Below are 25,794 nucleotides of genomic sequence, written 5' to 3'. Positions count from 1 at the left end.
GTCATTACTTCATCACACTCACTGCTGTGTTACTGCTTCATTTGAACATACATAGCCAAGCTCAATATATTTCACTTTTATGCTTCCCTTTCAGAGGCTATTCATTGGGCGATACCTGGCGACATATACCAAGTGCCACGTGATGACAACAGAGCCTAAGCAGCCACCAAATCTTTTCACCGTGGATTACGTGCTCCATGAGGCGCGCGTCTTTGCGCTGGCCTCTCACCTCTTCTGGACCCTGTGGAGCATCTTCAATGCTCATACGTCGAAGATCAAGTTTGGCTATTGGGTATGCCGCCACCTCAACCATTGCCATATGTCATGCAAATCCTTCTTTCAGGTCTTTTTTTCTGGCCCGCTGGCTGACTGTTGTGCGCACAGAATGAAACGAGTCAATTTAGGGTGAACTAATGTGCATACTTTAATTTCCATTGTCTGCAGTTTGTCTGTCATTGGTGTAATTTTGGCTTGTACACTTAGATCAGAGTCTGCTCTGGGGTTTCACCGCAAAATTAAAGAAATCGAAGCCTGAACTTCATTCAGATTCTTTGTTACTGGTCAGCCTATTACTGCGAAATTAACAAAGAGTCTTGAAGGAATAATTTATCAGTATAAAGTGATTTAGCATTTCTGCTTTGTGTTCCTTTAAGTGGCAGCAAGGTTTCACTGGTGCGTTGTCCACATACACTGACCATTGTATTCTTTTGAGATCTGGCAATGGATCTTCTGAGGAATGACATCTTTGGTGCTGCAATTATAGAAAAATGACTTTGACTTCGTAGAAAGCGATTTCTTGGCTAGTTATATAACTTGTGCTGCAACATATGAGGGGCGCCTGAAATGTTTGTGGCCTGACCCGGACGAAGTGACCGTGGGTCAAAATTTTCCAGTCAGTTCTCAACATAGTCTCCCTTGAGGGCCACATATGTATGTCATCACTCTTGGAGTTCCATTATTCTACTTTGGTAGAACATTTCGTCCTGCTCCTCCAAAAAGTATTTTACCGCGTCCATGACGGCTTCCTCAGAAGGAAAAAGACTTTCACCAAGGTGCATTTTCATCTGTGAGAATAAGTGGTAGTCCGAGGGAGCCAAATCAGGGGAATAGGGCGGTTGCTGAAGCAGTTGCAAACCACAGTTGTGAATTGCAGCCATCGCAACAGCCGATGTGTGAACTGGTGCATTGTCCTGGTGAAACAGCATCCCTTTCCGGAGCATCCCTAGCTGTTTTTCCTTAATTGCAGACTTCAGACGATGAATCTGAGCTGCATAGTATTCCCCGTTGATGGTTTGACCATTCGGGAGGAATTCCACGAGAATGACAACCTTGCAATCCCAGAACACTGATACCATAACTTTGCCAGTGGATGGAGCTATCTTTGCCTATTTGGGGCGGGGGGGATATTTCCACTGTTTCGAGGCTTCTTTTGCCTCAGGACGAAAGTGATGCACCCAAGTTTCATCCATTGTAACAAATTTCTGCAGAAAAAGATTACTATCAGCTTCAAACAGTTGCAGATTTTCTGCAGAGTGAAGTTCTCTCGGACGTTTGTTCTCTAATGTCAAACGTTTGCGCACCCACCGGGTCGAAGCTTTATGCATGTTTGTGCACGTTCAGGAGCTGTGTTAGGATATGGCCAAACCTCTCCACTGATATGCCCACACATTCTGCAATGTGCCGCTGTGTGACACGTTGATCAGCCATTACAATGTCTTGCACTTTTTGGACATTTTCATCTGTGAATGCTATTGAGGGACGACCACTGCACGCAGCATCTTCCATTGATGTCTGGCCTCACTTGAAATCGGCAACCCACTTTTTCACCATAGCATAAGAAGGAGCATTGTCCCCTAATATCTACAGCATGTCCTTGTGAATTTCTTGTGGTGTCAGTCCTTTTTTCAAAAGGTATTTAATGCCTGCTCGCTTTGCGAATTTCTCCCTTTTGATATTTCAGCTTCGCGACCTCGCTTTAAACCGCTGTACTTGAAACCAAAAAAATCAAAATAAATCCAGATTACTCATGAAACCATTCAAATAACTGAATAACATATTGCATTGCAAAAAAAAAAAAAACCATGTAAAAAAGATTTCACGGGTGGGCTGCGAACTTTTCAGGCACCCCTCGTTGTTAGTGTGGTCATTGTTGTAGTGTTCCTACTGCATGGAACAGTCTTCAAAAATTTTAGGGTTCATTGCTAGTTTGCATATAATGCTGCCGGTTGACAAAGTATGTAGATGGGCACATATGTTGTAGAACTTATCTTTGCTTTCATTAAAGCCCTCTAGTATGTTTTAGTGCTCACAGCAATAGATAGAACATGTGGAAGTGCTCATTTCTTTAGTGCTGGCGCTGCCTGTTTTTTGAACAAAAAGACTGCTTACATGCTGGCCTTCGTGCATTGCCTTGCGCCCAGCCAGATCTTAGGGACGTAAAAAAAAAGTAAGTTTTTTTTGGCAATTAATTTAATAAAGTATAAAATTTTGGCAAAAATTGGTGGCAATAAATACATTTTGCATTGTGGGGGGCCATATGAAGCGGTGAAAGCTGTGCTGCTGTACAATTTTGTGATAGCGTTGCTTGTAGTGAAAAAGTAAAAACTGGCACTGAGCAGGGAAAGGATGAAGGCAGGGTGCTTCGATTTTTTTTTTTTCATGTTGCTTAGTGCATGTTCTTTAAAGGTCTACTGACATGATATTTTTGACTATTCATTTTTTGCATTAAATGAAGGTACTAGAGCTCTAAACCCTGCAAGAAATAGTGACAAGCCTCAGAGTGCTGTAAATAACTTAATGTAATAGCTTTTCTACAGCCAGTTTCCGTTTCGTTTCTCAGGAGGATACTGTGTCGTGATGTGAGGACGTAGTATGTGGTCACATGGGAACAGGACATTGCAATGTTCTGATGCTCACTCTGGCTGGCTCGGTTGCCTCGTGTGCTGCTACTCATTGTGAGTGCCAGTGTAGCCGCATACCGAGCGAGCAAGCCAGAGCTAGTGTTAAAACATTGCAATGTCCTGGGCCGCGATTTTATAGCAATGCCTTTTTCCTATGCTAATGCCTTTCGGCGCTTTTCGCATTGGTGAGTGATCAAAAGATGCTCCGCTCCAGGCGGAGTGTTGAAATGGCCGCTCACGAACATGTAAAGCGCCGAAAGGCATTAGCATCGAAAAAGGCATTGCTGCAAAATGCAGGCTCTGCTCTCACATACTGTGTCGTCGTGACACAATATCCTCCTAAAAAATAAACCATAATTGACCGTAGGAAATCTATTATGTTACATTATTAATGGCATACGAAGGCTTTTCACTACATTTTCTAAAGTTTAGAGGTTCAGGACTTTCATTTAACGAAAGAAACAAATAGAATATCATGTCATTACCCCTTTGATTTGAGGCAACCAAAGTAGATCCTGAGTATGTACAGCAGCCTTCAAACTTGACCCAAGCAATGAAGACACATCTATAGTAGCTTAACTTTAACAAACACAGGTTGTAAGGAGCAAACGTTGAATGCTTTGGAAGGAATACTCATTAAGCTAGCACATTCAAGTTGCCCAAACCAGGAATCTCTAGCACCCCTTCACACAACAAAAAGGCACTTAAGCTGCGTTCGGATTAAGTGTGACCGTACTTTCTAGGGGGGAGGGGGGGGGGGAGGACTTGGAATTAATAATGATTGCTCATATAAATACCCCCCAAAAATGTTATCTATCTAAATGTGCAGAACACATAAAGAATAAGCATAATCGAGGAAAAAATATATATATATCTTTTGCGGATACTTTTTCAGCAATAAGGGGGAAAACTGAAAGTGGCCTTCACCCCAAGCCACGTAAGGCTTTGTTTCAAATTTGTACCGTCATGCTTTACATCCTATGTGTGACACCACTGCAGCTGGATATCTTGCATCGGTCAGTCTCGTCTGACCCGGAGCTGGGCAACATACCGAGATGCGGCAAGAACAAAAAATTTTTTTTCTAGTGTCGTCAACAAAGTGTTAATTTAATAGCTTGCCTGGTTTTACGACCAGCTAAGCCCCCTATGTCCGAATGTGCCGGAGTCATCAGTTCCGAGTATTCTAGGAGTGTCTATGTTTGTATTCAGATAGAGATGGCTCGTTTAGCTTGTTTTGTGGAAAGGGTGAAGGGGAAAGAAAATAAAGCAGGTTGCCGGTGCTGGGCCATGGTCACATGGCTAGTTAGTCTGTGTACTACTCTCCCTAGTGAAAGCCTGGAGGGAGCCAAGCATGTAGGTGCCGCTGGTCAAATATAGCTCTTGTAGTTCTTGATGTGGCCGTATCGACATGGTTGGCTCATACCGCTGCATGTGCTGGACAGTCCCAAATTAGATGTGGGTCTGTTGGATGACACAGCATGCGTCACCTGTGTATAAGTGCATTTAAGCTTGTTGCTTTTGCCGAGTCACTTGTATAGTTGCCTGACCTGAATTTTGGGACTGTTGACATTCGATCAGTTCAATTGTCTCACATGGCCCAGTTCCCTAATGTCCTGGGCATTGAGAGCTAATTAATTTAGATGAGCAGTTCTAATTGAAAGTATAAAAGCCGCTCAAAAGCCATTACCAACAATGCTTAGCACAACACAGTACTGTAACTAATTCTGGTCACTATTGTTTTACTGTATATTTACTGAAAAAGTATATAGCAGCACATTCAACAAAGAGTGCTTTAATTCAGTCCAGCCAGTTATTTAATACGGGCTTAAAATGACATTTCGCATGTTTAGGGCTATTTTTGTTGGGATAGGTGTAAGTGGGCAGTGCTTCCTTTTTCCTCCTGCTGTACAGAATGAGAAATTCGAATTTGTGTTTCACAGGAGTTCTAAGCTCTGCAAGTTGTTGCATACCCTGTGGAATTATGGCGTACAGCAGCCGCAGAATCACCCGATTCCGTAGATATAATGGAGAAGGGCTTTTAATAGTACTGATACGGGCCGTGAAGACCCTGCTAACAGGCGAGAGTCCCCGTTTTCTCCTCTCGTGCTCGCCGACGCTTCTTCTTCTTCTCTTCTTGTTCCGCCGGCGCTTCCAGTGAAAACAACATACCCCATTAAAGGATCGCTTCAAAGGATAAAACTTGTCGTGTTGCATAGTTATTTGTATCATAGCATGTTTATGTCTTTGGCACGTTTTACCCGCTGTAGCATTTCAGCTGTCCCTAATTGATAGCAGTGCAGGTGAGACTGGATTGCACTATAAGCTTGATAGCACTTCCTTGATTATTTTCTGGGATAAAAGTATACTAATAGGATGCTTATCATAGTATAACTCTCCACTGTTGTTAATTTCCAGCCACCTAATCAGCGCTGCACTTTCGAGGAGCACACTTGGAAAGTGGGTTTATCTGGTATGCACAAGGTTGGCAGATAGCTGGGACAGTGACGATATAGTTGTCCTGCTGTGCTTTAAACACCCTAATGGTGGCAGTTTGGCTGCCTCTTGGCAGCAGCAAAATATACACACATTGAGGTATGTGTGTTTGTTAAATAACTTCAAATGATGAGAGATAATATGGAGCTTCCCGCTGGTGCACTCTTCATAAACCTTTGCACTATTTTGGGGTGCAGGTATGTAATAAAAATAATATATATGATTACTGATAGTGAAACGGAGATGTTGTATCCAAGACAGAATGACATGCGTTTGTCTAGTAGGTTGTGAATGGAAAGAAAAAATTGGATTTTTTGTGCTGGGATTGCTGGCTACCTGACACAATTGTAGGCTCCTTGAACCCTAGCAAGAAAACATCACAAATCTTTTCTACTTCTGTTCAGGAGCCCATGTTGTTGATTGATTTCTTGTTTGGATACTTTCACTTTAGCCATAGTGCAATGTCTAGTGGAATATTTCATTGTAGTGATGAGCACCCTATCTGCATTGCCATGTAGGCAGTTGGACAGTCCTACTGCTTAGTTGTCTCTGCTGAGACACCGGTTTCTAATACGTGGCTCTTGTTTTATTTTGGTGCAGGAGTATGGCCAGGCACGACTTGATGCGTTCCTGGCGCTGAAGCACGAACTGCTCCATGAAAGGGATACGTCAGAAGCGGTACCTTCCACCAACCATACATCACAGAGGGTTGTCAAGATGTAGGGCAACAACGAGCAGCTGTCCCCTGGACGCCTGCTTTAAATCCTCTCCTCATTGGTGCATTCAAGGTGTGCGCAATGACCGAGCAACGCCGAAGACTTTCATTGCATCCACCACCTTCACAGTGCAAATCCGAACTCAAGTCTCTCAAGCTTCCTGAACAAGAGAATGGCTGATGTTTCATGTCGTGGCGAGGCATGTTTGACGAGTCTGAACTGCTCTATCATGTACTGTGCGTGCTTTGCTGGCAAGGCTTTCACCAGGTTCACATGAAAGAGACTTGTCTCGAGTGTCTGGCCATTTCACATCTGTCCTTTCATTTTGGTATGGGTTTGTGTGCTTGTATGAATAGACCAAAGGGACCCGGTACCTTTCTTCCTTTTTTGTTGCATTTGAAATTGGTGAGAAAAGAGCTTCGCTACGGGCACTTCGCTCATGTCCATGTGCCACTGTGGAGACGTGTGGTGATGAAACATTTCACGAGTGTCATCCTATTTTTCGGGAAGTGAACTGAACATGTTTCTTCCACGGACAGTGCTGCTGCCATCCTGCAGGGAGAGTGCGACTTCAGCACCAGTTCTGGTGAACTGTGCTGTTTGAACACACTCGCTCCTGGCTGCAAACCGTTTGTACTCAGGGAGCAAGTGTCTTGCTGCCCCTTCTTGTGTCTTAGCTGGGCTCTCCCAGGGCCATCATTGCATTTCACCGTCGTTCCTCAAGTGTGCTTGGAAATGGCCTCAGAGAGGTGTTTGTGCGTGGAAAAGCACTCGGTGTGCCTTACTAGTAGTGCTGAATAAAGCTGCTGTGATTGGAGTGTGAAGGAGTCTGTAGGAAAGCTACTAAGGTGAAAGGTGCCACACTTCAACACATTTTTCTTTTTCTTTTTTTGCCTCTGAAGGAGCTTAAAAAGGTGCCACTACACACACTGTACATTGCAGTGCTAGCGGAAGCATAATGGGCAAAGGAGCAAAAACGCCTTTTACGTGCATTATGTGCTGTCTTTATCTGACAATACCTTGCATGGTGCTCTCTGATGAAAATGATACACCTTTTGGGGTGTAGGGGTGTGAAAAGCGAAAGGGTCATGGCCCTAAGCTTTGGCCACATATGGGATTTGCAACATGGTTTAAATTGTGAGGTGCAGTGTGTCTGCTTGTGACGGGACACCTTGCCACGCATGAAAACATTGTGGTTCTCAACAGCCTTAGGTCATCGCATGAAAATGGGGTTTTATAAATACTGGACCCAAAGCTAGCAGGGGCCATCTGCCCTGCGAACAAGAAAAGCCCAGGGTGCAAGCCATTTGTGCCCGCTGTTTATATAACTCAATGTGGCTATAGCACAACACTATGCTCCATTGACTCTTTGTGCTGCTTGTAGTATTTTTGCGCCTCAACAGTGGCCATCATTTTAGAGTATGCGTTCCTTTTAACATGCAGTGTGGGTTGGTTTTCTGTCTCTAATTTTGTGTTTGCATGCAAGTGTTACTGACAGGACTGGAACAAACGGCACTTGTAGGAATTGCGACGGCTATTGTTGTGGCGACAAAAGCGCATTTCTGAGCGTGTACATTTTTTTGTATTTTGTGAGCCAGCTGTACAAGATTGCCGCGCAAGTGTCTTCTACATTGCACGGGGCTGCTGACTCAACAGAATTGAGCATAATGTTTAAGCAAGAGGCAGTGAATGTGGGAAGCACCAGATCACTAAAAGAAACAAGAATGGTGCTCTAGTCATGGCATTTTTCTTTTTGAGTTTTTTTTTTTTTCCTTCCCACCAAAGTTAAAAGGGGTGATAAAGCAGATTGGGCTTTGCTTTTTCCGAATGGAGTGATGGTTTTGTCCCAACTGTACTGACCACTGCCCACATTCCACAGATTGTCGACACTGAAACCAGAGCTTTATATACAGAGTGCAAGGAGCATGCTCCCAAAGCCCCATCGGATCCACTTGGTGCAAACTGCCACCTTATCATTTGCACGACAGGAGTTGTGTTTAGGAGACCAATAGGAAAGAGAACATCTGGCCTGCTTTTAAGGGTGTTATCGCAAATGTTTTTGCTGCAGAATGGTGAGGGGTGGCACAGGGCGTGTTATTTAACACTAGAGTTGCTCACCAACTATGAGCAAGGGATTTTCGAACTATTACATCTGCTGTACTTGTTGTTCGAGTACTGATTAGGTGTTCCGTTTCGTATTGGACAACCCCATATTGTATAAAATTGCATCTCAATGACAGTTTACAAGAAAAAAAAAAAGAACAGTATTTAGATGGTTTGCAGTAGTGTCAAACTGCTTGTTTAATGCGAGAGGTTTGATAGTTGTGCTGTGTATAGCTTGCTTTTAGTAGCACTGAGTGATGCCACGTGCCCTTGCCTTTTTTTTTTTTTTCACATTACGACATATCTTCACACTTGAAGAAAACTTACTGCCACTTTCAGTGTTATTTTTCACGTGCAATGCTTTAGTCCAGCATGTTGCGCTGCTCTTTCAGAGTTGAATGTTCCTGCATGTTCTCAATATTTTGGCAACATTTAATTAGTGGGAGATTTGAGGTTGCAAGAGCTTCAAAGAGTGGCATCCTGCAAGAACCATATGTGTTGCATGTTTTTAAACATAGCTGTGCTATTTTGTTTCCTCCTTTCCTGCTTACTCAAGTGCAATGTTTTGTGTTGCGTTTATGTACTGCAGCTGATGTGTCATTTACACGACTAAGATCCTGTGCACCTGACAGGTGTGGAGTTATTGATTTAAGACAAAGCCCATAATAGTGCTGGGAAGGACCAGTTGCAGATGGATTTTCTTTTTCCCCTTCCCTCCTGGAAACTGGTTTCTGTTTGTGTCACACATTTCTGAGTTTACTACTACTCATGACCTAGTCTCCCAGACTGAACTATTTTTTAGCTTTTCACACAAGCTCTCTTGATGTACACTGTGATGTGTCTGTAAATAAAGGTGATACTGTGATTTACATTCTATGTCTCAAAGCTTTCCTTGGAGTAACTTCAATTATTGAACACTGCTGCTGGCTAAGTTTGTGGCACTCTCCCTCTTGGCATGTGTGAGAAAAAGCTAGACTGTTCATGTTTTGTCAATGCAGCAGAGTTGACTTGGAGGCAACACCCAGCATTCGTCTTGTAGAAAAGAAAAAAAAAAAAAGCTACACATGCTCCAGCACTGAGGGATCGAAAGAGGCTATGTTCAGGACAATGAGCTTAAGAGTGCATGACTTGCATGTCCAGGTGACTGCTTTCGCATGCAAGCCATGTCTTTTAAACCAATCGGCAAAAAAAAAAAAAAAAAAAAACTTTCCTTGTGGCACACCACCAAAAAATAATAGATTGTGAAGTTTACGTGAGGGTTACCATATTGGAGGGCTGCATATTAAATTTGACCACCTGTGGCTCTTTAACGTGCACCTCAATCAAGCACATGATTGGTTCTTCATATTTCCCTCACTGAAATGTGGCCAGGAATAGAACCTGGGACCTCTTGCTTGGCAGCACAATGCCATAGCCACTAAGCCCGATGAGTCACCACAGCTGTGGTGGTACAGCCAACACCACCTAGATAGCACGAGGCCTACACACTCCGATCCATGACGTCAAGCTACCCGGCCCGAATGCCATGTAGAATCTAATGGGGATGCTCCCGCATAAGCAACAGTGATTTTGACGTCACCGCTTTCGTCATGCCAGCCTTGGCAATGGAAATTTCGGGCCAGGTAGCATGACGTCGTGGATCGGAGTGTGTAGGCCTGTGGTGGTGTTGGTACAGCACACGACACAAGTGCTCTAGGCAAGCGTGGTGAACCGTACACCTGTTCCTGCCGGTCGACCTGTGAGCTTTAAAGCCCGTAAATATCCCGCGGTCACCTGACCGGGTGCAATAGCTGAGAGGAATGGCACACTTTCTTTTTTTAGTTTACCTTGAGTGCAGACCTTTTTTGTGAAACACGCACTTCACTAACAATGGCATTCCTTAGGCGTTCCTTGTGGAACACACTACTAGCACATATTAAGACTTTCAAAAACCACATGAATTCAAACAAGTTGAGGGCTACTCTCAATTGGGTGCCTGACGATCAGGGAATTAAGGGAAATGCCAAAGCAGACGTGCTAGCTCATGAATACAATTACCTGGGTCCCCCGATTCCTTGGCCAACCACCTACATCCCGTACTTGCACAGAAAAGAATATACCTAGAAAGAAGGGCTCTTCTTCAGGAACTACGAGACCACACCAACATCCCAAGCCATCCAGAATAGTAATCAAACATCAAGGAGTAATAAGGAAACCACAAACCTGAAAGCACAAAACTACAAACTATTTTCATAAACTACAAGATACAACCAAGTGCTCAAAATGTGGGGCATATGTCAATAACAACCGCACTTTTGGGGAATGCTGTGATGAGCAGGTTCTTTCGTTTAAGGGTTTCAGGTGGTTCTCTGAGGCGGAGCCTCCCAGAACCCAATTGAGCACAAAGCCGTTTGTGGAACGCACACACAAAACTTTTTATGTAACTAGAACGAGAAAAAAAACCCCATAAAATAAACACAAAAAAAGAACTCATAATACAACACACATGTGGCTAAAACGCTAATAATATCGGGCAAGTTCGGGCAGGCTGCGGGTGTCAGTATGCACTACAGTCTCGATGCGGTGAAGCGGAGACGAGACGATGAGAGAAGTGGTGTCGATCTCACCAAAGGTCGGTGTATAGGATCGTTGACCGGGCTAACAGAGCGTGGCAGCTCTGACGTGGAGAGAGGAGTCAGGCGGCTTGGTGGCACAGGCAGACGGCGGCGGCGTTCTGGCCGCGCAGCTGGTTGTGGAACTCGGGCCCGTAGCCCAACAGCTCACGTTCTGCCCATGGGCACAGACGCTCGCCAGCCTCGGGCAGCAGTAGACAATCGGACAGAGTGGCGACGCCCAGGAATGGGTTGGCAGGAGGCCCCGGCCGGGTGAAGTCCTGGTGGCTCGGGTCCGGAACCCGACGGCCGTCTTCAACCCCCGGTCCGGTGGCCAACCTTTTCCTGGTGCCGCTTCTGGAACTCTTCCCCTTGTCCTTGCTCTAGGAGCGGCTATGCTTACCCTTTCTCGAGGTAAGCTGTATGAATGGTCCTCAAACTTCGTGAGGCCACTTGTCACTGCTGAGGGCGGTACACAGGAAGAATGTGCGAGCGTCTCATTGCCCACCTCATCCTCCTCGAGGTCACTGCCTATGCACCCTGTTGCCCAGTGCGTCGGGCTTTTTGGAGGAACCTTTGCCTCTTTATGTCACGTGCTGTTGCTAGCACGGGTGCGCATGCGCGTCTCGATCTCATTTATGGCTGCCTGCTCCTTCTCTAAATCTTTTACGTTTTCACTACGGTCCATCTTAGGACCGATACTACCCTTTTTGCAGCCAGCCAGACTTTCATTCTCACTTTCTCGCTGTGCGTTTAACTCTAACAAAAGACTGCGACGGCGTTCGAGGCAGCCACTGGAGATATATTTCAAAACGTCGTGTCTGGAGCGCGTGTCAAACGGTCGCTCGATCGAGCTTGCATGCGACTCCAGCTCGCGAATTTCTCTCAGTGCTCGTGCCCTTTCCGCCTCCGCTACCTTGATACGAAGATGCAGCACATGCTGTTCGTGTTCGATTTGCTGCTTTCTTGCCTCTCGTTCCGCAGCTCTTTCCTCTCGCGCCTCGTGTTCGTTGTACCACGCTATTAACTCCGCTCCTTCAAGCCCTATGCGTTCTGCTAAAAGCAATAGCTCTCGCGTGCTAGCCATATTTAGAGCCTCTCAATATAACAACCAGAAAAAAAGAAAAAAACAAACTGTTTCGTCCTGTCCTATCGCGGACGCCAATTTGTGATGTGCAGGTTCTTGTTTGAAAGCAGGTCTCTGAGGCAGGGCCTCAGAGGACCGAATCAAAGAACGAAGCCGTTGGTTTCAAAGAGCAGAACGAGACATTTAATATACAGCGTTATGAAGGCAAGTAGGAGAAATGAAGTGAAGAGCAGAAGAAATTAATAGAAAGGAAGGCACAAGAAAAATCCAAGTTAGACACCACACAGAGCTAGGGCTTGGCGTAGATGATAGCGCGCGTAACAGTTCGATGAGGAAGGGTGGTGGTAAAGCGGCGAAAGAAGGGCGTTCGTCTCACCAACTGGATGACAGGCTGGTCGACGACTGGGTAGAGCGCCCGATCGCATCGGCTCCGGCTCGCGGAGGGGACACGGGCAGCTGGCGGCACGTGAAGAGCGAGGCAGCGTTCTTGCCAGGCAGCTGGGCGCAAACTCGGGCCCGTGCTGCCGAGCCACCTGCCTTCCTGGGCATCGCCACTCCAAACAGTCATAGACTGCTACTTGAGACCGGCGAGCTCCAGCGTCTGTAGGCAGCGATCGAGCTGTCAGGCTACAGGCCCGAGTTTGCGCCCAGCTGCCTGGCAAGAACGCCGCCTCGCTCTTCACGTGCCGCCAGCTGCCCGTGTCCCCTCCGCGAGCCGGAGCCGATGCGATCGGGCGCTCTACCCAGTCGTCGACCAGCCTGTCATCCAGTTGGTGAGACGAACGCCCTACTTTCACTGCCTTACCGCCACCCTTCCACATCTAACTGTTACGCGCGCTATCATCTACGCCAAGCCCTAGCTCTGTGTGGTGTCTAACTTGGATTTTTCTTGTGCCTTCCTTTCTATTAATTTCTTCTGCTCTTCACTTCATTTCTCCTACTTGCCTTCATAACGTGTATATTAAATGTCTCGCTCTGCTCTTTGAAACCAACAGCTTCGTCCTTTGATTCGGTCCTCTGAAGCCCTGCCTCAGAGACCTGCTTTCAAACAAGAACCTGCACATCACAAATGCCTAGACATGGAACACGTAAAGAGACAATATGTAAGCAAGATACCCGCACCACTCCAACCAAACTGCAGAGAAGAGTGGATCGCAAGATTGAACAGTTGCTCACGATCATTGCATGTGGCATTTTGTGCTGCCACAAAAGGGTGGGGTAGATATTATTTTTTCCCTGAATTTGTTACCAACCTTGTACCACATCTTTGAACACCTTCAAGATTGTGTTTTTACTAGTGAACAAACTATGTTTTTTGTAAAACTCAACCCAACACTTGTAAAATCGTAGAACGAGTCTAAATTTTAATGGGTGGGAGAGTTAGCAGGTATGCTGTTCTTCAAGATTGGAGGATTGGGCTTGTTTGTACTGCATTATGACTACACTGCAAATGTACAAACGAGAAAGTGAGAAAACAAACCACTTCAGTGCATCTGCACAGTGACTGCTTCACTGCACAGTGCACATATTGCAGCCTCCACAGCAGCAAGTTTCAATGCCTACAAGAGCTAGATTATAAAAGGGAAAAAGTCATCCACTTGAGAGTAGCCTTAGGCTGCAAAGGAAAGCCATGTGGGTTTACCAGAAGGAAAGCTTCTCAGTTGAAGAAAAATTAATCCCGGTTCAGGTTTTGAACCTGGGACCAATGCCTTTCCGGAGTGGTTGCTCCGCTATCTGAGCTAACCAGGAGACTAGCAGATTGTAGAGCGAGGCAGAAGTGATCGACAACTCGAAGCACAGGGATACAGAATATGGAAAATGAGATTGGCATAAATCCGCAAGGTGGAGGAAGCTTTATGGAAGAGAAAAAATTATCATCCATCTGATGGCTGCACGAAGCTACATGTAGCTTTATGCTATGTTCAGGTGGATGAGTTTTTACAGTGAAGCTATTAAGGGGACTTCCACGACCATTTTCGTGCAACAACAGCAAAAGCCGACGGTGTGCAGCAGTGTGCTCAGTATCAAATGTCAAAGAGGAGCCAGCAGTGCAGCATGGATCAGAACCCCGAATTTGCTTTGAAACTTGTCAAGAGTTATAGTATAAAAGTCACCTGCTTATACTTGACTTGAGTAGACAACTTCGTTGCGCATTTACCTTAACCAGTAATTTTGTCGCTTTTGTTTCTCACGTCGCATTTAACCGAGCAGCTCCACTTGGGAGGTCAGCTAGGAGGTTCCCAAATCAGCAAACATTTTGCAGGTTTCATGTCTGGGCCTTTTGGCGAAGATCATTTAGGTTGGATGGCAAACCAAGCACCTTAGCATTCATGTTCCCATGTGACCATTGTCCCATCAGCATCTCACTGGTATTGACTTCAGTGTCCACAAGCCTGCCACTACCCGCCATGGTTGCTCAGTGGCTATGGTGTTGGGCTGCTGAGCACGAGGTCGCGGGATCGAATCCCGGCCACGGCGGCCGCATTTCGATGGGGGCGAAATGCGAAAACACCTGTGTACTTGGATTTAGGTGCACTTTAAAGAACCCCAAGTGGTCCAAATTTCTGGAGCCCCCCACTATGGCGTGCCTCATAATCAGATCGTGGTTTTGGCACGTAAAACCCCATAACTTTTTTTTAAGCCTGCCACTGCCATGCATCGATTAGGCTAGCAAGGGCACCTCAACTATTTGAGTAACCTTTCTGAAATTGCAATTTTTGAAAACCGCATTCTTTTATTGTGCTGCTTTGTCATTAAAGCAGCTGTGTCCACAGAGAGTGCTTCGAGTTCTGAAGAAAATGTTACCATATCTACCTGATATGATGCAGTCGGCTTCCACTAATTCAACCAATGGGATTGACAAAATTGGTCAAATTATCCAGCGGGTCAAATAAACCAAGAGGCAGAAAAAACACCAAAACACACTGCCAATTGATTTGGCAGTATTTGCCACAATTCTAACACATCCTCGAGTTCAATGTGCGTCCTCTTTATATGCTTCAAAGTAGAAAACTGACATAAAGTGACATTAGAGCTTCTAAACAAAGCAGAAATAGACTGCGCACCCAATTTTTAGTAAGAAATACGTAGCATGCCCCTGACTTTGGCAATAAGAAAACGACAAAAGCAGCGAAGTAAACTTTACAGAATGGACATTTATTTAATTATTGTCCAGCCTCATCACTCTGACACAGCAATTTATGACTGTCGATGAAGTACGACCACATGCCATAATTTGTAGTCCATAGCTGGGTCTATATTCTGCATTTATCTAACAACTCCGCAACAATCACAAACGGTATGGTGGCCCATGCCTACACTAACCATGTTGCTACGAGTATTTAATATCACCAGAGTATTTTGCCAGAGTATCGAACCAAAACTTCTTTCGTTCTGGTTCAGCAAAAATGATTCAGTTCCGGTTCAACTCTAGGGCGCAAAAATAACTGTTCAAACTGGTTCGAACCAGTTCAATTTGCATTACCCTAGAATAATTACAGAAAGACAGCATAAATTTACTTTGTTAGAGACCTAGATGCTGCTACTGTGAATAAAAATATGCTTGTTGTTTTTCAGGCCACACGTAGTTATTAGTTTTAAAAAATTCAGAGCCCTTTCAGTCGAGGAAATGGGGGTAAGCGAAGCTTGTGGCAAAACGACGCTGTTGCAGGCGTTCTGCTTCGTTAGCCCTAAACTCAGGGTAGGCAGCCGTGGCCTAGTGGTAGAACGCCCGCCTCGGCTGCGGGAGGCTGTGGGTTCGATTCCCACCGCCGCTGGGCACCCACTGGTTCAAAAGGGTACAAGCGTACCCCGGCCTGGCGTTCGGCTTCCTTCAGGGGCGATATGCTTGGGAAAGGAGCCTGCGCCCTGAATTCCCGTCGAAACCAACGTGAGCACGGAAAAATCGTTTTTGCTGAATCGTTTTTGCTGAACCAGAACGAAAGAAGTTTTGGTTCGATACTCTGGCAAAATACTCTGGTGATATTAAATACTCGTAGCAACATGGTTAGTGTAGGCATGGGCCACGATACTGACGTTTGGCCTCAACATCATGCTCCCGCAACTTGGGGCCCACAACTCTGGCTTTCGCCTGGGCTTCAGAAGGCCTCACGCTAGAATCAGCATGTCGACGACGAGCCTTTTGCCGAGCGAGTTCGCGCCGCTGTTGCTCAAACGCAGCCGGATCCTCGGCGGAACGCACCACGCACAGCCTTCCTATCCGGGCGCCGAAACTGATTTGAGACGAGGGAAGGCCGGCGGAGCGCGCGCCAACCCCCTTTTCTTCCTTTTTCCCTCCCGCAACACACCAAACGACCCAGATTGGTTGCGCGCGTTACGGGATCTGGCGCTGGCGCAGCTTGCCCCGTACCTGCTATTTCTTTCTTCCTTCCTTTCTTTCCTTCCTTCTTATCCCTGGCTCATACCCGCATATCCAATGCGGGTATGCGGGCTCAGAAACATTTATTTTGTTGCTCAACTGCCTGTTGTTAATTAGCGTTAACGAAGTAGCTTTGTGAATACGGGCCATGGGCCTGTATTCAAGAAAAGCTCTTACGCTAGAATAGTTACTAAAGGAAAATTTCACCTAATACTGATGCTGGAAATAATGTTAGAGAAGGTGGCCAGCCAATGGCAAAGAGAATGAACGAAACGCTTTGCGAATTCAGCCCCCATATTCTATTTGGCACGAATGCAGACGAGCGGCCAAATTTTGCATAGGTAAGCACGGGCATGACTGTGACACCTGTGAGGCTGGGACTTTTTTTTTCCAAAAGGAAGACCTCTTGTCATAGTGGACCAGACACATCTAGAGAACGCCGTTTGAGGTGCAACACCAGAAAATGATCTAACGTCTTCCACCTCGTATTCTACCGACGCAAGTTTCCAGCAATGGAAGAGGTCAAGAGGGAAACCACAGTACAGAAAGGGGATCCTGGACTATCGTAGAATCTCTCTGTGAGATGTCTTTTTCCATGCAATTTTAATTTGCCCCCTGTGATACCCTTCTCTCTCCCAAGGGCGTCATCACCAAGAGGGCAGGTCATACCCGTTTATTATAACGAAACCTTTGCAACAACCCGGGATAGTAGGCAAAAAGAGCTTTCATTTCAAAATTATGTTGCAGAAGCACATGTAAAAAACAATATGTAATTTCTGTTGCACCTACTTCAACATGTTCAATGGGAAGCCATGACCCAGCATGGAAGTGCTTATTTATTTCAATGTCCATGTATATGTCTCCAACTAACAGAAAACTGTTTGATGGTCACCAATATCAAATGCTTACGAGTGTTTTACTAACATGTCTGCCCCCCAATAGGATATGTTGAAAACCATAGTAATGGTGCTGCTACTTCTAAAATCAGGGGAAGATGGTGTGTATTCGCAAATGCAGTAGCATTGCATGGATGAAAAGCTCCAAGAAAGGTGGCCAGCCTGAACCAAAAGCTATTATTTTTACAGCGAAGCTGTTTACCTTTAGCCCCTGTATTCATCCCCCGCATGCACTCCCTTGGGGGGTAACCTGGGTGGCTTGTGTCTGTATCGGCGACAGGAATGGAAATGATATGATTGGACACGAATAGAGTCGATTGTGCACATCGCCTGCTGCTTCTGTGGTTATAATGTCCCGCGCGTCGGAGGTGCCAGCGCGGCTACAGCAGTGGTTGTGGCAGATGCATGGGGGGTGCGCTGACCGTGCCCGCGCGTGTGTCGATGTAGTGTGGTGCAGTATGAAAAAAATGTATGATTTCATAACGTATGCAGCCTGTGTATGCAGCCTAAGTAGCTTCGTAGGTAATCAGTCTCCATATGAATGTTGCGGCTCCACAAATTTTTTATGCTCAATTTAAAATTGTGGTGAAAAAAATTGTAACGTTCCAGTTCAGTTCAGTTCCGGTACGATACCCTGGTCCTGACACGCATGAAATTCTCTGAAACACAATGAACACGTGACTCGACTTGTTGCCGCTGGATTAACACATAAAATAACTTATTGGTTGATAGTTAGTTATGTAGGGTTTTATGACGCAAAAGCAACTGAGGCTATGATGCGCCAACCAGAATCGGTTGAATATGCTTTCGTAATCAGACTGAAAGTGGCACGTCATCTTATACCTCTGTCACACGAGCACGCAAAAACTCTTTTACATAAGCGGTCTTTTACCAAGCTGAAAGACTTTTGAATGAAGAGGTGTTGCGCAGCAGACACACGGCGCCGACGATCTCCTTTTAGTGTTTCCTTCTGGACACACTACCGAAAGCGTGGCGCTAGCGTTCAAAACAATATCGGCAAAAAAAAAAAACTTATATATCTCGAAATATAAAGTGAAAACTTATTGTTTACACGTTTTTCAAATAAATTTAACATAAGAAATGTTAATATAAAGATTTATTGTAGTGGTTTAAAGAGTGTCATCACGTGACATCCCCAGCCCGTTCGACCTGCTTACGAGAGTACAGAAGAAAATGAGCATTACTGGGTTTACTACACCTTCTGCGAGACATAAAATTGTTTTTTATGATGAGCCTAGGCGACAGAAAATTACATATTCGATTATTTTCTTTAATATGTGATAATTGCTGGTGCCCACTGGTTTTGAGGCTACTCCTTTTCGGCCGTAAAGGAGATCGGTGAACTCCTCTTCCAGAAAAGACCGCTTCTGAAAAAGAGATCGCTCCCTGTCGTGTGTCTGCAGGCGAAACTCTTTTTCAGGAGAAGTCATTTTGCTCAAAAGACTTTCGAGTGCCCGTGTGACGGGTATTATACGACTATGCATGAACTCGTTTTGTTGCCATCCATGGTAGGCATCTTGTGAAGGCAACGGCTCTGACGCTGGCTAGGCTGGCTCTGATGGTACGCTGTTGGGAATGCACTTTTCATTTCGTATCAGATAGTTCAGCCCAAGCAATTCTCGAACAAATGTTCTTGGAAAAAAGAACTTCGTGTTAGAATTGGGTACATACTGTATTAATTAATTCTGAGGTACTGTTTCTGCTTTAAAATGGTCCTGAGGCAGGCCAAAAATTGGCATTTTCGACGTGAGAACGGGAGGTGATGTGCATTCGATGCATTCACTGCACCCTAAGTGATGCCAAGACAGACTCTGCCGTTGTTGGAGTCACCACTGTGATCATCATTGGGATGCGGTCACCATTGGTGACCACCATGATGACCAGACAAGTTTGAATTATTCAGCGAAAGCTAAATTCAGGATCGAAATAACTAGTTTTGGGCCATAGAAATATATGGACACTGGCCGGGACCTTCGGTCGGGATTGAATTAACCAAAACATCTAATAAACTGCAAACAAATTAACAAGTCTACTGCATACAACTCTGTACACAGCCAGAAGTTTTGTACTGAATGAACTGTTCAAAAGCTGACCCAAATGAGGTATAACTTGCACTATACCTACATCACCAACCATCTTCAGCATTTGCGAGCAATGCGAAAGATTAACCAGAAAAATTAACCGGAGCATTAAAACAGCGTAAAAGTGTGAGTGGCCATGCATGTCTTTATCTGTAAAAGAAGATCGAAGAAAGCTGTTGAGAGTGCAAGGGCAAGGGACGGCCAGTAAATTTAATCTTGTACAAAGAAAACATTAAGTTGAGGGTGAGAGAGAATAAACAACGGCAACATCTGCCTACCTCTCCTCTGCACACTTGAAAAGTGAAAGATCTGCCACCAGTGCACCAGCCACTCTTCCAGAATAATGTGAAAGGAAGTGGGTGACCATCTTATACCTACTACGGGAATGCATACTGAATGCATGGGGCTATTTTTGGTCATCAGATTTGCCAACTTTGATTATATGATGATGATTTCTTTTAACATAAATAAATTAACAGCCTTATGTGGTGCCAATACCATGCATGCCATGTTTGAATACAATTGGGAATGACGTGGTACAGGCACTCAGTGTTTCGCAACATCTAGGTGAATGCTAGTGATGTTTTGAAGCATCAGTTTTGAGATAGTGTCATTTAATATCAAACAATGAAATCACAGCACATGATTCATAATAAAGCTTCAACTGTAACACAACCACGTGAACAGCTCTGTACTAAAGGGAGAAGGCTGTACATACCAACAATGTAAGCGCACCATCCAACAATGTTCTGGCAAGCGTCAAGTGATTCACACAAAGCTTTAGTTCAGAAACTATTCTCTTTATCATCATCCTGAAAGTCTGTGATGTCTTTCTCAGCAGTAAATTTTGCATCTTTATCCTCTTCATCTTCATCACCGGTTTCATCGTCTTCCTCCTCCACATCCATCTCAAATGTTCGCACTCGCCTACGGGAATGAAACAGCACACACACGACATTCCGCGCACCACTGACAGCAAATGAAGCAGCGCGCATTTTCTCGAGCCGCCGGAAGTCCATCTTTTCCAGACAATTTGCAGCATCAGTGGGCTGGATGCCCATCTCTACGAGTATCACATGATGGGGTGCACATCTTTGCAAAGGTTTGAAGTAGTTCTGGACGTGCTTTAGCCCCAGTTGAACAAGCAAAGGAACATTGGAGTCTGTGTGTTCGCCTTCCTTGCACATCAGAACTGACAGAACATCTTCATTGTAGAACTGAGCATCAAGAACAACATAGCACTTTGCATCACCCCCATCTGCTATGTGTCGAAATTTCTCAAAGTAAAGGCGGGCCACAAAAAACTCTCCCGTTGCTGTCACATGCTTGACCAAGTATAGGTCCTGCCCCATGGTGCGGCATGGCACGAACGAGGTGTAAATACAGTCATCCTTGCTTGAAGTCACATGCGACAGCACAGAGAGCCTTTCGGGGTGCGCCATAGCAGCAAGCGTGATCTGTGCTTCCTTTGAAACACATGGTCTGAGGGCATCTGTGAGACCCACAAATGCATCTGCGGCTGCCTGCTCAAGCTGTTTGTGCTCCTGAACAAGTGAGCTCTGGGAGTGGTGGGGGATGGCTAAGTTCAGCACAGCAGGGTTATGTTCCAGAAACTTCAGCCAGGCGTTCAGGTGTGCTGGCAGTGGAAAAACGAGTGGCTCATCCTTGAGGTACTGACCAACCCTCTCCAGGCTGAAAGACAACCGATTCTCCTCACTCCACTCGACTGCAAAGTTTTCCTTCAGGAACTCAGCAACAAACACAATCTCTTGTTGCGAGATGCGGGTCACCTCAGGCGGCACAGAGTCATCAGAGAGCCGCAAAATGACCACATACAGCCAGCGGAAGAAAGCCTTGAAGTTGCGGATGCTCACTTCGATTACCTGCAGCAACTCCGCAAGCTTCAGGAGAAAGGACCCTGTGCATCCAAGGGCATTCATCACAGCCGCGTTGCGCAGTCCCAGGGCTCCAAACCTGTCCTCCCACAGTGCCATGCCCTGAAGGTCGGCCAGATGAAAGTAGACAGCCTGTGTGACGCCCTGCAGCTGCTTAAGAACATACTTCTGCACATTGGAGTAGCAGAGCTCAATAGAGTGGCCCAGTTTCTTGAGACCCTTCTCTGTGAGATCATGCACCAGGAACTTTTCGAGCGCGTCTGACGGCGTGCCAAACATGAGCAGTTCAAGAAAATCATCGCTGACTGTGCCGCTGGATGTACGTCGCTTTTCCTGAGCATAGTTAGCAAGTTTGGAGTCCACTTCAAGGAGAATGTCCTCCCAGGCTTCCTTAATGGAGCTCATAGTGCTTGTTAGGTAAGTTGCCAGCGAAGCTATTTGGCCATACTTGAGGGCCACCATGCGAAGCTCTCCACGTTTCTCCCGCAGTTGTGGCATGTTGTACACGTGAAGGTACATGCACCTGCTAGCGCCATCTCTTTCGCTTTCTACGACTACAGTAAGCCTGCTGAAATGGTCTGACAGCCACGCAGAGATCACCCTCTTCGTATGCTCCCCAGTGCAGTCTACGAGTATCACTTCAAAGTCAAGGCAGAGTAGCACTCCATAGGCATACAGGGAAACACTCCCATTGGCTAAACCTACAATGAGGATGTTGAAGTCCTCCTGTTCCTTGAGCATCTTGCAGTCATCCACATTTTCTTCAACAGATTTAGCCGATGAGGTGCAGCCATAGCTCTTGTTGAGGCTCGGCAGTTTTGGCAAGTATGCAGCAGAGAAGTCACGGTAAAGTATGCGCGATTGCAGTTCGGCATCTTCTGCTGTGGTGCCATCACTGGACCAGCAGAGGCACGTAATCCCACAAGACAGAGTTAGGGTGTGTACTATGTCCGAATTTTCCACATTGCAGAGAATGATGGTCCCTGAAGTAAAGAAATGAAAGTGCACTGATTTTTCTGAGCCTCCTTGGTTTGAAGGTATTTGCAACATACAGGTTTTATTTAAATACTACTAGTACAACTACTACTACTAATAATAATAATAGTAAGGAAATAATTATAAAACATGAAATACACCTAAGCAACCAAGCTATATTGAAAGTAATAGCAAAACACATTTATGAACCACCTCTGTAATTTGCCCCCCACCAAGGGATGACTGCGACACTTTCAAAATTATCTTACCAGCATAAGTTTGTAAGCTGCACTTATAAGATATAACATGGATTGGCCCACGTTAGGGAATAAAGGGGAAGTTTGAAACGGATTGTATAAATTATGTATGCATTGAAATTGGTGTAACATAATGTAATACTTTTTTTTGTACACCACATTGTTAGTTCAAATTTCAAAGCAATGTACACACAAGATTTGCAAACGATGCCAGCAAACTCTGCCTATCCCGAATGGATGTGATGTATAAGTTGACCAGAAAAGCTTTGCCACCACAAAACACAGCAGGTGGCGCTGCCATGCAGCTCTTTCCAGTGAAATGTGCACTTTCCGTGAAACATGTTCAGGTGAGTAGAAATATGGCCTTTGACAATCCTCACCACAGTAAACAGCTTGTCTAGCAGTGGTGCTAACTCTCGTTAATCCAGCCCAAACATCAGAAGATGTGCATGGCACATGTGACTTTTGGGGTGGCCATGAAGTTGAAGTGAGAATGAGCCTAGCTTGAAGCGTCGAAGGTACAGTTATTACCTTAGCAGTACACTTCATGCCAATGCGGAAACTCGAGAGATAAAATAGGCTCATGCAATTTCCTTCAACAAATGTTTCAAGCACTAACCAGACCATAGTCCTCAGATATAGGGCATTTCATGCCACATGACTTTCACTACTAAGCACAATGGTCACAAGAATTATCAGAAAAAATTTCATGAAAGGTGTCCTGCTTTTCACAGTAACTGCGCACAATTAACCACTCAGTGAACACTGTGAAAGAGTCATAACTCTGTGACTTTCTTAATAGCACTAACTGAATTGAAAGACCAAACACAATAGAAGGATAGCCAACAAACGTGAAGAGGTGAGCCAGCTAGCACATAATCAGTAGCATGTCCAGTCAGAACCATGTCTCCTACCATCTCGTTTGTTGTCTTGCTTCTATGTAGTTTGCTTTTGAATATTCATTTTTTGAAAACTTATAACGCTGCCACCACTGTTAACTCATTTCCATTCACAAGCAAATGCCAATTGCAAACTATAACCACATGATTTACCATACAGCATATTATGCTAAAATAAATGTGTGCATGCCTTCATCGTAAAGAAGCTGCATAACTTGACTGTGGAACTTATCCATAAGAACACATAAGGCACTGAGAGTGAGCACAATGCTTTTCATGGGGATGTCCTTCATTTGTACATATTCTTGCTTTGCCTGCATTGGAGCTCACCAGTGCTATAGCCAATGGCAAGTATCTTGCCATCGGGCCTCCAAGCCAGACTGAGGACAGCGACATCATGCTCCTTGCCACCAGGGGGTGTGCGCAGCCAGACACGCTTCCACGAGAGTCGGTGCAGTGCCACGTCCCCCTGTTTCAGTGCGAGAGCAATCAGGTCCAGTCGTGGCGACCACAGCATCAGCTCTACTTCAGCTGACACATGCCGCTCGTTCACCTGACGGAAGGAGGCCATCACTTCCTGCACAGGGGAAAAGAAAACACAGGTAACGAGACAGCAGTCACAGATGTGCAGCTCATTCCACTATGCATCTCTGATGATAGGTGCAAGAATTTTAATGGCTTCTTCATCAGTTTTGCACAGCATGTTACAGGTAGATTTGTTACATGTCAGTCAGTGTCATGTGTACAACCGCATGCAAAAGTGATGCCGACAAGAAACACAGGGCAGTGGAAAGAACACACAGACAGCAGTCATGGATGTGCAACTCAAATGATGGCTTCAAGAATTTTAATGGCTTCTTATGTTTTGCACAGCCTGTTACATGTAAATCAGCACTATGTTTAAAAGCTCAAGTAACGTACAGGCAGACAGGAATGATGTGACGTCAGCTAGCGCTCAGCAGGTTAAAGCACGCACATTATTATTTTGAAATGTGTGAATTCCCTAAATGTTGCTTTTGGCTTCACTCCCTGTGTGCTTCTTCAGAACGATGACAAAGCCGTACTCTGCACTACCGCCCCTGGAGCCCACAGCTGCAAAATCTCGTCAAACATGGTTGACACAAAAAGTTAAGCCCCGTTCTTCGATGTTCTGCCTATAATGCCTTTTTCCACTTTAGAGCTTTCTCTGGACTGCATGGCGACTAGTTAGCTGGAACCCTCGACAATAACTACGACAGAAAGAACATAGCTATCATATTACGAGACATATCAGTCACAATATGATGTGGGTGTAAATATCCAAAGCAAGGTCATGCTGGGCAAGAATAAATGCCAACTCTCCTACCAGTGCTGCACGTTGCCAAGTCACCCAAATTTACGGATCTCAACCTACACACACGCACATCACCCTTTCCTTTACAGGCAGGAGCTTTTGGGCAATGTAATCTGCGTGCGCCGATACACAGGTTGTAATATTTATTCATTATTATTATTTTTTTTTTGTCGCAACGACGTATCAAGTTTTTCACAAAGAGAGTTTTAGATTAGAGGGACGCAAGCGTTCGGGCCCCCTAATATAAAAGCCTCTAAGCTCTATCGGCCAGGCGCACGGACCTGTGCTCAAGTGAGGCACCTCGTAACAGCATACTACGATGAGCTCGAAAGTCCCACCACATGGCAATGCGTGCACAGAAATGTAGACGTGAGCCGAAATGAGCCGATTCATGCTTTTTTATTATTATATTATTATTATTATTATTATTATTATTATTATTATTATTATTAAAGCAGGAACGAACAGCGCAAACGACGAGACGCATGCATCTGTGTTTGCATTACTACGCTGCGTCCCCTCCTTTGCGCTGTTATTTCCACTACAATAATCTACGACACCACTAGTTGCCGGAATTCGTAGACTTGACAGCAACGGTAAACATCTCGCTTGAAGATCAGGTACAGAGAAGGGACAACTAGGGACTCACATATTCAGGTTACGGTGCGGTTTTCCGAAATTACACGTTCATTTATGAGCCCCAACTTTAGAGAAGTCGCCTATACTACAGCCCGTATATGTACAACCACAGCCTCCTATATAATCTGAGGCTGTGGTACAACCTACTGATATGTACTACAGTGCCGTTGTCATATGTACTACAGTTGAGATCAATGGCGTACAACCTGTCAACGAACGTTCAAGCATACATCCGAGCATGGATCCGAACATCCAAGATTTGCGGGAGAAACATGTTTACAATGTTGCCAGCCGGGCGCAATTTCACAGCGAATGTTGACAAGTGACGATGTCACAGCGGAAGGTGCTAAAGTCTAGCGAAATATTCCGTAAGCGCAATACGTACATACATATCAGGCAATGATTGTAATACTAATATTACTTGAAACAACTAAAAACGTACTTATGTTTTTAAATTATGAGCACCATTATAATATTTTTTACTGCATTTTCTATTTATTTTATCGGTTTCTTTCATGTAGTATGACAGA

At 45.1% G+C, this 25,794-nt stretch overlaps 2 protein-coding genes across 13 annotated transcripts in view; one reads left to right on the top strand and one right to left on the bottom strand.

Annotated features, from left to right (window-relative positions):
* LOC119450264 (choline/ethanolamine kinase) overlaps positions 1 to 9,083 on the top strand; it is a 128,318-nt gene extending 119,235 nt beyond the window's left edge. For all 9 annotated transcript variants that reach the window (XM_037713669.2, XM_037713672.2, XM_049665752.1 and 6 more), the window contains 2 exons: positions 95 to 292; positions 5,994 to 9,083. In XM_037713669.2, coding sequence (XP_037569597.1) covers positions 95 to 292; positions 5,994 to 6,116 — 321 coding nt within the window. In that variant the 3' untranslated portion in view covers positions 6,117 to 9,083. The remainder of the gene's footprint in view (positions 1 to 94; positions 293 to 5,993) is intronic.
* Positions 9,084 to 15,925: 6,842 nt separating this feature from the next.
* On the bottom strand, positions 15,926 to 25,583 carry LOC119450262 (anaphase-promoting complex subunit 4). 4 transcript variants are annotated; one of them, XM_037713666.2, is made up of 4 exons: positions 25,471 to 25,583; positions 23,623 to 23,869; positions 18,660 to 22,144; positions 15,926 to 18,007 (listed from the first exon to the last, which is right to left on the bottom strand). In XM_037713666.2, exons 2-3 carry the CDS (start codon positions 23,861 to 23,863, stop codon positions 20,052 to 20,054), a joined length of 2,334 nt encoding a protein of 777 aa, XP_037569594.1. In that variant the 5' UTR covers positions 23,864 to 23,869; positions 25,471 to 25,583; the 3' UTR covers positions 15,926 to 18,007; positions 18,660 to 20,051. The 4 variants fall into 4 exon arrangements, with proteins under 4 accessions (XP_037569594.1, XP_049521707.1, XP_049521708.1 ...); XM_049665750.1 differs by having other exon boundaries at positions 25,483 to 25,498; XM_049665751.1 differs by having other exon boundaries at positions 25,468 to 25,488.
* Between the last annotated feature and the right edge of the window lie 211 nt (positions 25,584 to 25,794).

This window comes from Dermacentor silvarum, chromosome 4 (genome assembly GCF_013339745.2).
Source record: "Dermacentor silvarum isolate Dsil-2018 chromosome 4, BIME_Dsil_1.4, whole genome shotgun sequence".
NCBI classification, from domain to species: Eukaryota; Metazoa; Arthropoda; class Arachnida; order Ixodida; family Ixodidae; genus Dermacentor; species Dermacentor silvarum.
Note: the sequence above shows the minus strand (reverse complement) of the source record. Positions and strands in the feature narration are given on the sequence as shown.